This window comes from Molossus molossus, unplaced genomic scaffold (assembly GCF_014108415.1).
Source record: "Molossus molossus isolate mMolMol1 unplaced genomic scaffold, mMolMol1.p scaffold_m16_p_13, whole genome shotgun sequence".
Classification (NCBI taxonomy): Eukaryota; Metazoa; Chordata; class Mammalia; order Chiroptera; family Molossidae; genus Molossus; species Molossus molossus.
This window is the reverse complement of record NW_023425348.1, coordinates 12,659,658-12,675,657: the sequence shown is the minus strand read 5'-3', so window position 1 is coordinate 12,675,657 and position 16,000 is coordinate 12,659,658. Positions and strand designations below refer to the sequence as shown.

Below are 16,000 nucleotides of genomic sequence, written 5' to 3'. Positions count from 1 at the left end.
GGGGGGTGGGGAGGATCCGGAGAAGCATCTGTAACAAAAACAAAAGCAGCTGGTAAGTGGGGGGTGGACAGAACGGATGTTACAAGATGCCCCACCCCTGCCCATACTGCCGGCAGTACTGGAATAAACGCTTATGTACCACTCAACCTTGTCTCTGCTTTATTGGCTCAGGTAGTGACCGGCGGCCAGACCCATCCATTGTCCGATTTCAAGTCCAGCAGAGTGTTTGGGCGAGGACGCAGGCATGGATGCAGCATGCCCGGCACAGGGCTTGGGGCTTGAGGGACTGGGGGTGGGCAGGAGGGCAGGAAATCTAGAACCTTCTCGCTCCCCCTGCACAGGGAGGTGCCAGGCCAGCAACCCAGAGAAACTGAGTGTCCTGGGATGAGGACGGGGTGGGGCAGGGCGGGAGACGTGGGAACACTGGGTGCGGAGCCTCCCGGGGGCTGTTCCGATGTGGGAAAACAGCCCACTACCCTCGCGTGGCAAATTCCAACTCCACGAGCTCTGACTGGAGCGCCCTGGGGTCCAGCTCCAGCCGACAAGGAAGCCAGGAGGTGAGCGCACGGCCCAAGGGGACCTGCGGGCCTCCGTCCTCCCCTCCTGGCCCTTGGCTTTCCCACGGCCGTTAGAAGCCTGGGCTGGGAAAAGGGGGTGAACGCCTTCAGAGGGGAGCGATCCCTGTGGGGCTCTGGGCGGCCGCCCCCACGCTGCCCAGCCGATCGGGGTCACCGGCGAGGCCTGTCCGCCCAGGGCGAGGCCCCCTCTGCAGCACACTGCCACCCTTCCGCACCCACGCTGGGCCGCCACCTCCCCCTCCTGCCACCCCGGCTCGCTCCCCTCAGCTCTGATTGGCCGAGCCGCGGGCCCTCCCAGCCCCTCCCCTCCCACCCCTGGTGAAAACTGCGGGCACCCGGCGGGCTGCAGCAACCCGAGGCGGCGTGGGGAAGAGGCCGCAGCCGCGGACGACCGGAGCCAGGTGGGAGCCTGCGCCAGGGCGGGGCCCAGATGCCCTGCGAGCCTCTCCGCCCGACAACCGGTCCGCGGGCGCCCTGGGAACGCGCCGCGCAGCGCTTGGGGAGGGGTTGGCTTTCCCGGCGGGTCCGAGGTCGGACCCCACCCTGCGGGCCGGGGGCGCACCTGCCTTTCCCGGGAGGCCTCCCCGGCTCTCGCCCGCTGCGGGTGGGGGTGGGGTGCGGTCCTGGAGCTGGGGCGCTGGAGAACGGCGAGGAAGGGCGCCAGGGACAGCCTTGGGCTCCGCGCCTCACCCAGGCGACCCCAGCCCGAGCTCGCGGAGGCGGGGGCGGGGAGAGGGAGCGTTGAAATGGGGGAAAGAGCGGAGAATGGCCAGCTGGAGGGAACACCCGACGGCCTCGGAGCGGGCTGGGTGCCGCGCGCCCGCGCAAAGGAACCGCAGTGCCGCCGGCGGGGTCTGGGTGGAAGGCCCGCGGACGGGGAGGGAAGAACAGGAAAACGATGCGAGGGGGGCAGGGAGACCTCAATTTCGAAAGGACTGAAGTACAGAAAAGGAATAAGGGTGGGGCCCGGGGACCCGGCCGCGGGTCGGAGGGGGCGAGGGGGCCGTAGAGCCGAGCTTCCCTGGGTTCTAGTCTGCGAAGACACTAGGTAGAGGAGACGAAAACAAGATGTGCCTCCCCGGCCCTCTCTAACCCTCCCTTTGGCTCTACAACGCTCTTCGGCTCGATAACCCCCTCCAGCCCCAGCTCCGGGTCCCTTTCTGGTTCCAGCCGCCGCTTCAGCTGCTAGATCCCCAAGCGCGCACCTCCCCTCCATAGCTCGGTGTCCGAGAAGCAAAGCCACATGCCGACTCCTCTTCATCTCCAGCAGCACCTCCAGGGTCCTCTCGACATGGGCACGAGAGGGTGTTCCTGTAGCCGCAGCCACCGCGGGACCCCAGCCTCGCCCTGCGCGCACGGGCGCATGCACCGGGGCAGGGCCCGGTGCACACGGGCAGGCGCCCGTCCTGAGGCCTCTCCCTGGCACCGGTGCGGACAGGCTGGGGTACCTGCTCTGGGTTGCTTTGCAAGGCTAGACTGCAAAAGAAAAAAAAAAGTGGGGGCAGGGCAGAGAGCCCAGGCCCCAGGCTGCTGAAGCTGGAGAACGCAGGCCCAGGAATCCTGCCCGGAGAACTGGGCATAGGGAAGCATCAGTCCGACAACATATGCAATAGGAGAACATTGGCACCCCCTCGCACACATCTGAGAACAAGCACCCCTAGCTGTGTGCCAAGTGCAGTTCTGTCCGGGAGCACCTTAGCCCCCCCCCTCCCCCCCACACACACACGGGACATCGCCCCTGAGCAGTCACTAAGGAGGGCGTTCAGTGGGCAGATCACTGACTAGGGAGCACGGTGCCAGATATTTGTCATTTTGCGCTTTTTTTTTTTATCTTTATCGTTGAAAGTATTACGGATGTCCCTCCTTTATTCCACCAGACACCCTCCTTCCTGCTCTCGCCCCACCCCCCGCCTTCACTGCCCTGTTGTTCAGTGTCTGTGGGTTGTGCATACATGCATGTAAGTTCTTTGGTTCATCTCCTCCCGCCCTCCTGCCCCCTCCCCTGTGTAACCTTTTCTTAATGACATCACAACCCTGGGTTCTCTGAAGCTCAGATGCAACTTGTTCATTCAATATCTTTTTTTTTTATCCTCGTCCGAGGGCATTTTAAGCATCTGGTATGTGCCAGGAACGGTTTGGACATGGGGGATTTTCTTCTGAATAAGAACTAGAAAGTCCCTGAAGGAGCAGTATTTGTTTAAGAGAGTTTTACTTTTGCAAGATAAAATAAGTCCCGGAGCCCTCGCTGCTGTGGCTCAGTTCACTGGAACATAGTCCCAGGCACCGAAATGACAAATTGGGGATGGGGGTGTCAGGGAACATACCTAGGTTGTGGTTTGTCCCTGGTCAGGGTGCGAATGAGAGGCAACAGATTCTGTTTTTCTGACATGGATGTCTCTTTCCTTCTCTCTCTCCCCCCCACCCCACCTCTGTTACCCTCTCTCCAAAAATCAAAGAAAATGTCCTAGGGAGAGGATTTAAAAAAAAGAGTTCTGGAGATGGGTTGCACAACAATATAAATGAACTTAACACTACTGGACTGTATATTTAAAATGTTTAAGATAGGCCCAGCCGGTGTAGCTCAGTGGTTGAGCATCGACCCTGCATCCAGAGGTCACCAGTTCAGTTCCCGGTCAGGGCAAACGCCCAGGTTGTGGGCCTGATCCCCAGTGGGGGGCGTGCAGGAGGCGGCCAGTCGATGTTCTCTCTCATTGATGTTTCTATCTCTCTCTTTCTCTCCCTCTAAAATCAATAAAGGAAATATTTCTTTCATGGTTAAGATGATAGTCCTGGCCAGTTCTCAGTGGTTAGAGCACCAGCCCACGGAACCAAGGGTTGCAGGTTCAATTCCTGGTCAAAGGCATGTACCTGGGTTGCAGTGTCTCTCAGCTCCCTCTCTCTCTCTCTCTCTCTCTCTCTCTCTCTCTCTCCCCCCCCCCCCCCCGCTCCCTTCCACTCTCTAAAAACCATTTTTCCTCCGGTGAGGACTAACCAAAAAAAAAAAGGTTAAGATGCTAAGTTTTGTGTTATGTGGCTTTTATCACAATCACAGGATAGGGGTCCCCTGCCTTCCTGAAGGGGAAGGAGAAGGGACAGCAAAGTTAAAGCCGCTTGCTGAGAGTCACCCAGCTCGTGAGTGATCAGCAGACACCGTTTTAGGGCGTGTCTGCGCCCCCTCCCTGGGGAGGAACTGGCAGTCATGCTCACTGAGGAGGGAAGGACGGGGTGCAGGGAAGGGCTTGAGCGCCTGCCATGGCCCTTACGAAGTGTGTCCCTGGGCCCCCAGCCCGGCAGAGGTGTGGACACTCCTGCCTCCTCTCTGGCTGACTCCCTTCCTGTTCCCACCCCAGATCCAGCACTGAGCTCTTGGCGCCATGAATCCCGTGGTCAGCGTCACCCTCCTGCTGACAGGTACCGGGCAGGGGCGGGGCGGGGCTTCGGACACCCGGGCCCCTTCCTCTCGGGACGCTGGCTCCTTCCTCACAGCCTGCGAGGGTGGAGATGGCGAGGGGACAGAGGGCTGTTCTCAGTCCTTGCGTCCGCTGAGCCACCTGATGGTCCGACTGCCCGAGGTGGTTCGGACACATCTCCCAGAGCCCACCCCAGACTGAGGCAGGGTCCCCACGTGGAAACCGGGCACCAGCTGCCACAGTCCCCCATCCTGGCAAGGGGGCTCAGGACTGGACACCTGAGGGGGCAGGCCGGGGTGGAAAGAGGTGCTCGGAGAGCAGACCCTCGTGCCCTCGCTGGCCAGGCCCCACCCTGGAGGTCCCCCAACTCAGAGGGGGCACTGCTTCTGCCAGTCTTGCAGGTGGCCAGTGGACAGAAGGTGACCAGCCTGACGGCCTGCCTGGCGGACCAGAGCCTGCGGCTGGACTGCCACCATGAGAACTCCACCACCCTGCCCATACAGTTCGAGTTCAGCCTGACCCGTGACGCAAAGAAGCACGTGCTGTTCGGCAACATCGGGGTGCCCGAGCACACATACCGCTCCCGGACCAACTTCACCAGCAAGAACACCGTCAAGGTCCTCTACTTGTCCGGCTTCACCAACAATGACGAGGGGCAGTACACCTGCGAACTCCGCGTCTCCGGCCAGCCTCAGACCTTCTCCAGCAAGATCTCTGTGCTCAGAGGTAAGGCAGGCCCCTCACAAGGCCCCACCCCCGCCTGCGCCCCGGGAATCACTGCCATCATGGGGGGCAGGTGACAGAGGGGCGTGGCTGAAGGTGCATCCCTGGGCCTCCACCATCCTCCCTCTCCGCACCTGGGAGCCGGGTTGACACCAGAGGCCTTGCCCACGGTTTTCTGGTGAGGATGCTTAGTTACGAGGTGATGCGATGTTGGTTCAAGGGCTCGAGAACCCGCCCACGGGATAGAAGGTCGGACCCATTAGACCCGATCGCCCCGGTTCCAGCCAGAACATCAAGGCACCGGCCACCCCCAGGAAATGCACCCGTGCCCTGGGCCCGCGGAGGCCTGGGGCCTGCTCTGCCCTGCACCCCATTCTCTCTCCACAGACAAGCTGGTCAAGTGTGGGGGCATCAGCCTGCTGGCCCAGGACACCTCGTGGGCGCTGCTGCTGCTCGGCCTGCCCCTCCTGCAAGCCCTGGGCTTTGTCTCCCTGTAACGGCCAGGCCCACGGAGGACGCAAGAGGTCGCAAGGCCCAGCCCAGAGACCCTGCTTCCCTGGGTCTGCTGACCCCGCCCCCAGCCCTCACGGGGGGGACAGCGAGGACCCCATCCCTCCTAGGAATCTCAGCGCTGCATGCCATCACCCACCCCCCCACCCCCGCCACCCACTCCCTCCACGTGCCACTGGCTTGTGTCCTCCTTCCACAGCCGCTTCTGTCTGGTCTTTTTAGGGTGCTCCTTCCTCTTCTTTGGGGTTTGTGAGAAGGGAAGCCAGGGTCAGGGCCTAAGGAGAGTGAGGGACGGGCTGTAGGTCAGGGGCGCCGGCCCCTGGGGGCTGGCCCTTGCCCACCGGGACCAGCGGCCTGGGGGAGACCTCAGGGAGGAGGGGTTGGCCTCTGCCTGGCGCCTCCCTCAGCAGCCCCACCCCCAGCCGGGAGGGCACCCCAAGCTTTGCAGCCTGTTTCCCGGGAAGAGAGCTGGGCGCCTCCAGGGCCACCTCTGTCGTCACTAAAGGGTCGTCCTCACTGCGGAGGTCCCTCCCCGAGTGGGCCCGGCCCCAGGCCGTGGAAATATTGTGCCCCTGAGCAGTGCTCATGTCGGGTGGCAGGAAGGGCCCATCATCCTCCCTACATAACGAAGCTAGAAATGGAGCCTCTGGCCCTCGCTGCCCCCCCCAGTAGTGGGGGTGGGGGGCAGAGGCAACAAGCCCCTTCCCGGGCTGGCCCGAATGCCCGAGGACTCCCGGCCACTGGCCTGGGGCAGTCAGGTGCGCCATGGGGGGTCCCAGGTGTTTCCCAGGAAGCTCTCCTTCCCTCCCCCCTCAGGCCAGCGCCAGCTGGCAGGTGCCGAGCCTCAGACAGCCCCTGCCCCAAAGCCTGCTTCTCAGGGATCTCTGGGGGCCTGGGCGGGCCATGGAGTGAGACCCCTGAGCAGGACCTGCCTCCACAAATGGCTTCCCGCCCCCAGCACCCCGTCCTGTCCTGTGACCTTCAATGTGCCGCCACTGCTACAGCGTCTCACGGAGGACAAGGCAGCCGCACAATAAAGCCTCCCCGCTGGAATCTGTCCTCCCGGCTCTGCTTTGCTCTGGTCCCCACGCCGCCCCCCCCCCCGACCACGCCGCCCCCCCGACCACGCCGCCCCCCCCGACCACGCCGCCCCCCCCGACCACGCCGCCCCCCCCGACCACGCCGCCCCCCCCACCACGCCGCCCCCCCCCGACCACGCCGCCCCCCCCCGACCACGCCGCCCCCCCGACCACGCCTCCCGGAGGTCCAGCCTGCCGCCCCCTCCGCTCCCGGCCCCGCCCTCGCCCCCAGGGGGACCATGCACGCCTGGCATCACACGTGCGCCCAATAAATGAATGTCCCCTCTCTGCTGACTCACCTGCCTGTGTGGGCCGAGCCCTGCCCCTGAGACACGTGACAGGCACCGAGACGCGGAGTCCACCCCGCTCAGCTGGCCCTCGGGGTGCCCCTCCAGTGCGCCCCGGCGGTGCACAGGGCAGGGCTGGGCCGCTGGAGGGGGCCGGAGGGGGCCGGAGCGGGCGGGCGGGACGCCCTGCACTCAGGGTGCAGTCGGGGGGCCAGGACAGGACCGGTGGGGAGGGAGCGCGAAGCCACCCTTGGCTCATCCTGGCGCAAGGACCGCACCGTGGGGCCGGCGCCCGCCCCCAGCCTTCCAGGCTTTGCCGGGAAATCGGGGGAGGGGCGGCGCCCGCCAGAGGCTGGCTCGTGTGCTGCTCGGCTCTGAGCATTTGCTGAGAGGCCCCAATCGCCACCACCTCCCCTTCCTCCTGACACCTCCCAGCGGTGCCTGTGCCCACAGCCCTCCGAGGACCACGCCCCGGAAGGCAGGGGAGCCGCCTGTGCACCCACCCTGACACCCGCCCGTCCCCTGTGGGCAGCAGGTGCAGCCAGCCTGGGTCCCCAGAGGCAGGGACGCCCATGGGCACGGCCGCTCTGTCCTGCCCGCTGTGAGCCGCGAGCGCTGTGCCGGGCCTCCCAGTGCCACCGGGCAGTGGAGGAGGCAAAGCCGGAAGGTCTTCCTGGAGGGAGCCAGGAAGCCAAGTGTGAGCACCAACGTGAGGGCGCTGGAGACCCGGTGCCTGTGCAGCACCTCACCTGCGGGCTCTGTCCCACCGGGCACAGCGCCCCGAGGAACCGGGTGGCCACACTGCACAGGGGTCGCGGGGACAGCACGGCCCTCTGCGGCCTGCTCAGGGAGGAGAACCCGAGACTTGCAGGGGCGGGTAGGCTGACGAAGCGGCAGAGGCCATCAGAGACCAGGGCTGGAGGAAGACAGAGCAGAAGGGACTGGCCAGGGCCCGGGAAGGGGCCTTGTGACTTCAAGTCGGAGCCATTGGGCCGCACAACATAAGCCAACCCAGGAAGGCCGCGCCGTGGGCTTGGACTGCTGAGGGCTCCCTTTCAGGGGCAGGACGGCCCAGTTCCCCTCCGGTCCAGCTGGGAGGGCCCTGCAGCTGCAGGATGTCCGCGGCCACTCGGCTCGTTGTAGAGGAGTCTGGGACCAGTCCTGGTGCCTGCACACATGCCCAGACCCCAACTCATCGACTGCTCCCCCTCCTCTGCACCCCCCACCATCTCAGTCCCCACTGAGGGCATGGAATTCTTGCTCAGCGGCCACAGAAGCCCCTCCCCAAACCCCACTTTCCATGGATCGTCCACCGAGACGGGAATGCCCACCGGGGCAGTGTGAGGGTCTCTGCAGCAGCAAGGACTCCGTGGGGGAGGGCAAGGGATCACCATGAGAAAACACCGGAACCTTCTTTTTCTTTTTTTTTTTTTTAGAGAGGAAGGGAGAGGGAGAGAGAGAGAGAAACATGGATGAGAGAGAACATGGACTGGCCGCCTCCTGCATGCCCCCCGCTGGGAATTTGGCCCACAACCTGGGCATGTGCCCTGACCGGGAACCGGGGACCTCTTGGTGCAGGGTCCATGCTCAACCACTGAGCCGCACCGGCCGGGCAGCTCGGAACTTCCACTGGTCAGCTAACAAGCCTACCAAGCATCCAGGGGACCTGGGACGTGCCTTCGCAGCCCCCTCCACACGACATTACCCCGTGAAGGGAATGTCTGTCTTTACGTGTGAAAGAAGCAAAGTCCCGGTGAAGAGCACGTCACTTCCTCGTCCACCACGGAGAGAACGTTGGGGCCGAGTCCTTTCGAGCCCTGGCAACGTGAGCGGGTCATCAGCTCCCTCCTGCTCAGCCCAGGAGGCTGCAGGACAAAGTGGGGTGGCCTGTCTGCCGGGGCTCCCGCCACCCCCGAGGGAGGGCCGTGTCCTGGGGAGACTACCCGGCAGAGGGAAAGCAGAGGCAGGCAGGAGGCCAGCGCAGCGCCCATGGGAGGGCTCCAGGGAGCCAGGAGCGGCTGCACCCGGGAAGGGGCTGTGTCAGCTGGAGATGCCAGCAGCCGAGGCGGGAGAGCAGGTGTGGTCCGCGGAGGCCACCTGTTCAGCCGGCAGGAAAGCAGATTCCAGACTTTGCTGGGAACCTGGACCAGATGGCCCGAGTCTCTTCCCTCCTCGGTGCTTGCTGCTCTGGTTTTCACAGTGAGTTGGTTGCCTCAGAATCCTTTGTCTGTGCACAGGCATCAGGCCCCTGGCGTGCAGGGAGGTCAGAGACACAGCCGGGGCTGGAGGAAGCAACAGCTCCGTGGGGTGCCAGGGGCTGATGTCAGCGCCATGATGGGACCTGGGCAGGGAAGCTGTGGCACACTGGGGGAGGGGGGTCCCTAAGATGCATTCTCCTCTTCCCTCAGCAACAAGACCCACTAACTAGAACCGGAAGCCAGGTCCAGAGCAGAGCACTTTTCCCAGCTCCCTTGCAGCAAGTTCTGTCCACGGGGCCCTGAGCACGAAGCAAGGTGTGCGGTTTCTCCGAAGTGCTCCTGAGGGAGCGCGTGGGCCCTCTCGCCGCCCTGACCCCGCCGACACGCGGGTGGGGACCAGACGGAGCGCAGCGCCGGGTTCCCAGGGACAAAGGCAGAGCTGCCAGAGCGCGGGCACCACGTCTGAGCTGCTGCTATTTTGAGTTTTCTGCGCTCCCAACTAACGCTAAACACACCGTGAAAATCAACTAGTATCTCATGCTGCTAAGCTGTACTTAAAAATGGTTAAGATGGTAAACAGTGCATGTGTTTTTACCACAATAAAAAAAAAAAAAAACCTAGCCCTAGCCGGTTTGGCTCAGCTGTTGAGCGTCAGCCTGCGGACCAGAGTCCCGGGTTTGGTTCCTGCTCAGGGCAAGTACCACAAAAAAAAAAAAAAAAAAGCCAACTTTGTAGGGGTCAGGATGTCGTGTAGGTTAAAGCGTTCCTCGCCTCCCACAACCACATCAAAATGACAACTGAACGACAGAACAACCGTCATGCAGATCCGCCTGACATCTGACTGACTTGAAGCCCCACAACTGGGGAATTAAAGCAGCAGCCACATCGGAATTAAAGGGCAGGGGGTGGAGACGAGGAACAGGCTGGCCCCACACCCACGTCGGGAAGGGTATCTTGGGATACCGAGGGATCCCAGCCCCACACCAGACCCTTCAGCCCCCGGTCCCAGTGCAGGGAAGAGAAGTCCCCGTATCTGGGGCTGTGGTGAGTGACCCGAGGCTGCTGGAGTCCCAGGCGGCTCCTCTTAAAGGGTCCGCGCACACGGACTTGCTTGGACTCACTCCCTCTGAGCCCCAGCACTGGGCAGCAGCTTGAAAGGAGCCAGGACACACGGGGAGGAGCTAACTTCTCTGCCATCTGGGCCAGGGTGGGGGGAGGGGAGCAGATTTCTCCTAGAAAATCGTGCTGGCAAAGGCCACTGTTCCTCTTCTGAGCCCTCCCCCCACAGAGCCCACAGGCTGGCACCCTGTCTGAGTCTGTCAACCTGGCTCACACTCTTTGCCCTGCCCTGGTGATGCCCTGAGGCCCCGCCCCACCCAACTTGCAGGCTCATCCAAGCTGCTTCCAGTGAATTCCAACTGAATGGCCTGTCTTGGCTCAAGCTTCAGACTTTCCTAAAATCTCTCAAACAAGCAGCAGCTGGCCTCAGCGAGCCCCACACCTCTCGCAAGGCAGCCCCAGGCCCTGCACTAGCAGCAGCCTGCCTTGGTTCCCAACTGGGCCCCTCCTGGGCACCTCCAAGCCCAGCATGAGTAGCAGCCTCTGCAGATCACTCTGTAGCTCGTGCCAGGTGGTCCCAGGAAGGGCACAGGCATTGGCTGACTTTGTACCTCCCAGGAGGCCCAGACCCAGTGCACCCAGTGGTCAGCCTCGGACCACACTGGTTGACAACCCCACCACCTCCATGGGTGACACACTCAAGGGGTGGACCGTGTGAGCACCAAAGCCCCACAGAAGCAAGTCCTGCTCCACAGTGTCGGCTCCTACACAGCAGCTCTTCGACTGTAGTCACAGCTGGTCCTCACAGCCTATTGGCCTGGAGGTCAGTCCCTCCCAGTGATGCCAATCAAGGCTCAACTACAGGACAGTGCACACAGCCCACCCAGGGGTGCACCTGGAGGACCCAGCTCAGGGGACTGTGGAGGCTGAGCCACTGGGCCCTACAGGAACCTACTGCACAGGCCACTCTACCAAGTCCGGGAGACACAGCAGCTCCACCTAGTACATAGACACAAACACAGGGAAGCCAGCAAAATGCGGACACAAAGAAACATATGGCACATGAAAGAACAGGAGATGAAATGGAAGCAAGAAAACTATCAGATATGGAGTTCAAAACAATGGTTATAAGGATGCGCAAGGAACTTAATGAGAACTTCAATGAAATTAGTGAGAACAACAACAACTTTAAAAAGGACCAGTCAGAAATAAAGGATACACTAACTGAAATGAAGAAGAATTCACAGGGAATCAACAGTAGAGTAGAGGACACCAAGAACTAAATCAAAGATGTGGAATATGAGGAAACAAATAACACCCAGTCAAAACAGCAGAAAGAAAAAAGAATCCAAAAATATGAAGACAGTGTAAGGAAACTCTGGGACAACTTCAAGTGTACCAACATTCACATCATAGGAGTGTCAGAGGACAAGAGCGAGAACAAGAAATTGAAAACCAATTTGAAAAATAATGACAGAAAACCTCCCGCATCTGGTGAAAGAAATAAATATACAAGTCCAAGAAGCACAGAGAGTCCCAAACAAGATGAACCCAAAGAGGTCCACACCAAGACACATCATTATCAAAGAGAAGAATCTTAAAAGCCACAAGAGAAAAGCAGTTAGCTAGCTACAAGGGAGCTCCCATAAGACTGTCAGACAATTTCTCAACAGAAACTTTGCAGGCCAGAAAGGAGAGGAAAGAAATATTCGAAGTGATGAAAAGCAACGACCTACAACCAAGATTACTCTACCCAGCAAAGCTATCATTTAGAACGGAAGATCAGATCAAGACCTTCCCAGACAAGAAAAATCTAAAGGAGTTCATCACCACCAAACCAGTATTATATGAAATGTTAAAGGGTCTTCTTTAAGAAGAAGAAGAGCCCTGGCCGGTTTGGCTCAGCGGTTAGAGCGTCGGCCTGCGGTCCTGAGAGACCCGGGTTCGGTTCCCGCTAAGGGCACGTACCTCGGTTGCAGTTTGTCCCCGGCCCTGGTCGGTTGTGCGGGTGGCAGCCACTTGATGTGTCCCTTTCACATCGATGTTTCTCTCTCTCTCTCTCTGTTCCTCTCTCTCCCTCCCACTCTACCTGAACAAAAAATGGAAAAATTTCCTCGGGTGAGGATAAAAAAAAGGGGGGGAAAAAGATAAAAAATATGAACAATAAAATGTCAATAAGTATATATTTATCAATAATTGAATCTAAAAATCAAAATAAACAAGCAGAACAGAAACAGACTCATAGATACAGAGAAAATTTTGATGGTAGCCAGATTGTGGTGGGGGGGTAAAAAGGTGAAGGAATTTAGAAGTACAAATTACTAGTTATACAGTGATACCTCGGTTCTCGAACGCCTCGGATTTCGACCAAATCGGTATTCGACCAGGAGATTCGAGAAACTTTTGTCTTGGAATCCGAACAAATATTTGGAACTCGAACTTCCGAGATGAGCCGAGTTGAGCCGAATGGCGTTCATGCGGCCCAGCGCGCCTTGCTCGCGGCATCAGTGTGAGTGCAGAGAGAGAGTCACGCTTTGTGGAGAGAGTCACGCTTTGTGGAGAGAGTCACACTTTACACTGAATTTAACCCTTAGACATACTGTACACTTTTATTTCTTGTTGAGACTTATGTTTTTCTACATATTATATACAAATTAGGCCAGTAAATAGGCATTTTCTGGGGCTTGGAATGAATTAATCCAGTTTCCATTATTTCCTATTGGGTTTCATTGCTTCGGTTCTCGAACAATTTGGTTCTCGACCGTCCTCCTGGAACGAATTATGTTCGAGAACCGAGGTATCACTGTAATGTAGTCATGGGGATATAAAGTACAGCAGAGGAAATATAGTCAATAACATTCTAATTACTATGTGTGGTGTCAGATGGGTATGAGATTTTTCAGGATGATCGCTTAATAAATTTTATGTCTAATCACTGGGGTGTACACCTGAAATTAGTAGAATATCGAATATCAATTGTAATTGAAAAATAAAAAATGATTTTTAAGAAAAAAATATATAAACCCAAAGTCAAATTCATAGAGACAGAAAGTAGGATGGTGAGTGGCAGGGGCTGGGGAAATGGGGGCATGGGGCGTTAATGTCTAATGGGCACAGAGCTTGGTTTTCAAGATGAAACGGGTTCTGGAGATGGATGGTGGTGATAGAAGCACAACAGTGTGAGTGTACCCAGTACCACTGAACTGCACACTTAGAGATGGTGAATTCTACGTTATGTGTATTTTTTTAAAGCATTTTATTTATTGATTTTTTTTTTTTTTTAGAGAGAGAGGAAGGAAGAGGGAGAGAGAGAGAGAAACATAGATGAGAGAGAACATCGATTGGCCGCCTCCTGCACGCCCCCCACTGGGGACTGGGCCCACAACCTGGACATGTGCCCTGATCAGGAATCGAACTGGCAACCTCTTGGTGAATAAAGAAAAAGAAATTAAAAATAAAAATAAAGTTTTTCAGACATTTACTAAAAGCACACTCCATGCCAGAGAGAGACTAGGACAGGTAGGTTCCTACCCCATAAAGCGTATAGTATAGTATAGTATAGTATAGTATAGTATAGTATAGTATAGTAGTATAGTATAGTATAGTATAGTATAGTATAGTAGAATAGTATAGTATAGTATAGTATAGTATAGTATAGTAGTATAGTATAGTATAGTATAGTATAGTATAGTAGAATAGTATAGTATAGTATAGTATAGTATAGTATAGTATAGTATAGTAGTATAGTATAGTATAGTATAGTATAGTATAGTAGAATAGTATAGTATAGTATAGTATAGTATAGTATAGTAGTATAGTATAGTATAGTATAGTATAGTAGAATAGTATAGTATAGTATAGTATAGTATAGTATAGTATAGTATATGAACATTCGGCCAAAAACCAATAAATAAATCAGATCATTACAGAGTAGGATCATTTCTATGTAGGAAGCAATACAAGAGCGATGGGTGGGGCTTCGGTTAGGGTGATGAGGGAGCCTGAGGCAGGGGCCGCTGAGCTGAGACCCGAAAGGTGGGGAGAAGCCAGGTACCTGCTGAGCCAGAGGAAATGCACCCAGGTAGCAGGCGTGGTAAGGGCGCCCCGGAAGTGTCCAGGGAGGGCGTGGTACAAGATGTCATTGAAGAGGCAGATGAAAGCCACATCCCATAGGGTCTTAGAGGTCATGGTGAAGAGTTTGGATTTTATGCGAAGAGCAGCAGGGGAATGAAAAGGGATTTGATCTGCTAATGCTGTTAGAAGGTCTCTCCTTGTGGGAAATGGACTGGAGGAGAATGACAGCGGAAGTAAGAAATCGGGTGGATATTGCTCAGTCCTAAAAGGGATGAGCACAGCTCAGACAGCGGTGGTGGCAAAAACAGAGAGATGTGGTGACTTCGAGACACATCTAGAGTTAAAACTGAGATGAAATCTGAGTCAGGTCTGTGGATTTTACCAACACTCCTATTGCACTACAGGTATGTAAGATGTTACCACGGGGGTGCCTAGGTGAAGGGTACACAGGACCTCTTTATACTATTTCTGCAACTCCTTGTAAATCTATAATTATTTTTAAATGATTTTTTTTTTTTAATTCTCAACAACCAAAAAAGAAAAGGCAAGTATTAACTCCAGAGGGAGGGGGGGAAAAATCTAATAGCCCATGACATGGCTCAGCTGTGAATAGTATTTATTTTACAAAGTCATACTCACATAAACATGAAACAGTGATTTTTAACCAAAAATTGTGATAAAGCTAGATCGGAAGATAAAATAATAAGTGTACATGCTCAGTGGGGAAGGAAATGTTGAAAGTCAAAAGATAATACTTACAATGGAAAAATCAATAAATGGCTATCTATATGAGAATTTTTAAAATATAGAAGTAAATAGTAGAAAAAAGTAAAATAATCGAGAGTGGTTGCTTTGAGCAGTGAAAATTTAGGATGGCATAATAAACGGCTTTTACATTGTAAACCTGGTAATAACTTGTGTCTGTAAATATATTGGTTGTCCCTGGCCGGTTTGGCTCAGCGGTTAGAGCGTCAGCTCGCAGACCGGAGAGTGTCGGATTCAGCTCCCAGTAAGGGCACATACCTCTGTTGTAGTTTGTTCCCCGCCCTGGTTGGGGTTGTGTGGGTGGTGACCCCTCGATGTGTCTCTCTCACGTCGTTGTTTCTCTCTCTCTCCCTCCCTCTCTACCTCCCGCTCTATCTGAAGATAAATGCAAAAATGCCCTCGGGTGAGGATAAAAAATAAATAAAAATAAATATATTGGTTTGCTAAACAATGTAAATCAAACATATTTAAAGAAATATATTAAAGCTGTTATCCTCCCCCACCTCCCATCAAAAAGAAAAAACAACAGAGATGACTTGCTTACTAGTGGTTTGGATTGGGGAGGCAGGTGGAGAGGTAAAGGGTTTGAAAGGAAAAGAAAAGGAACCTGGAGTGACCCTTGGGTTGTCCTTGAACCACAAATGGACACTGCTGTCATCTGCTGAGATAGAAAAGGCTGTGGGAGCCTTGGGTGGGATGTGGACATATTAAATCTGTGATACCCATCAGACATCCAAATGGAAGTGTCAAGAAGACTGGATTTGTAGAGACACCGGCATTGGGGGGTAGAAGGCAGCCATGGGACTAGTAAGGTCATGCAGGGGGACATTATAGGGAAATAACGGAGTTCAGACCTCAGGTCGGAGAAGGTCCGATATTTAGAGTTTTGGGGGAGGCAAAGGAGATTAACGAACATCCAATGAGGTAAGAGGAAAGCCGGGGTAAGCGTCCAATGAGGTAAGAGGAAAGCCGGGGTAAGCGTCCAATGAGGTAAGAGGAAAGCCGGGGTAAGCGTCCAATGAGGTAAGAGGAAAGCCGGGGTAAGCGTCCAATGAGGTAAGAGGAAAGCCGGGGTAAGTGAAATAAGCCAGTCAGAGAAAGACAAGGACCGTATGATTTCACTCATAGGTGGAATTTAATGAACAAACTGAGCCACTGAGAACAACAGAGACAGACTCAGAGACAGAGAGCAGACAGCCAGCCAGGGCGGGAGGAGGCGGGGATAGAAGGATGGAGCAAAAAAGAGAAAACTCATAAAGGACAACAGTGTGGCCATTACAGGGGGGAGGGATGGCGGAGGTGGTGGGGGACATAGAG

General features: G+C 56.1%; 1 protein-coding gene across 1 annotated transcript; it reads left to right on the top strand.

Annotated features, from left to right (window-relative positions):
• The first annotated feature begins 913 nt into the window (after window positions 1-913).
• Window positions 914-6,274, top strand: THY1 (Thy-1 cell surface antigen). Its single transcript, XM_036260091.1, has 4 exons — window positions 914-979; window positions 3,929-3,989; window positions 4,382-4,714; window positions 5,099-6,274. Exons 2-4 carry the CDS (start codon window positions 3,953-3,955, stop codon window positions 5,206-5,208), a joined length of 480 nt encoding a protein of 159 aa, XP_036115984.1. The 5' UTR covers window positions 914-979; window positions 3,929-3,952; the 3' UTR covers window positions 5,209-6,274.
• Window positions 6,275-16,000: the final 9,726 nt, after the last annotated feature.

Bases quoted from the DNA above. Each gene is read 5' to 3' on its own strand.
- THY1 (XM_036260091.1), top strand. From the start codon at position 3,953: ATGAATCCCGTGGTCAGCGTCACCCTCCTGCTGACAG. The intron at 3,990-4,381 runs GTACCGGGCAGG...TGCTTCTGCCAG, and splicing joins CGTCACCCTCCTGCTGACAG to TCTTGCAGGTGGCCAGTGGA. The intron at 4,715-5,098 runs GTAAGGCAGGCC...CTCTCTCCACAG, and splicing joins CAAGATCTCTGTGCTCAGAG to ACAAGCTGGTCAAGTGTGGG.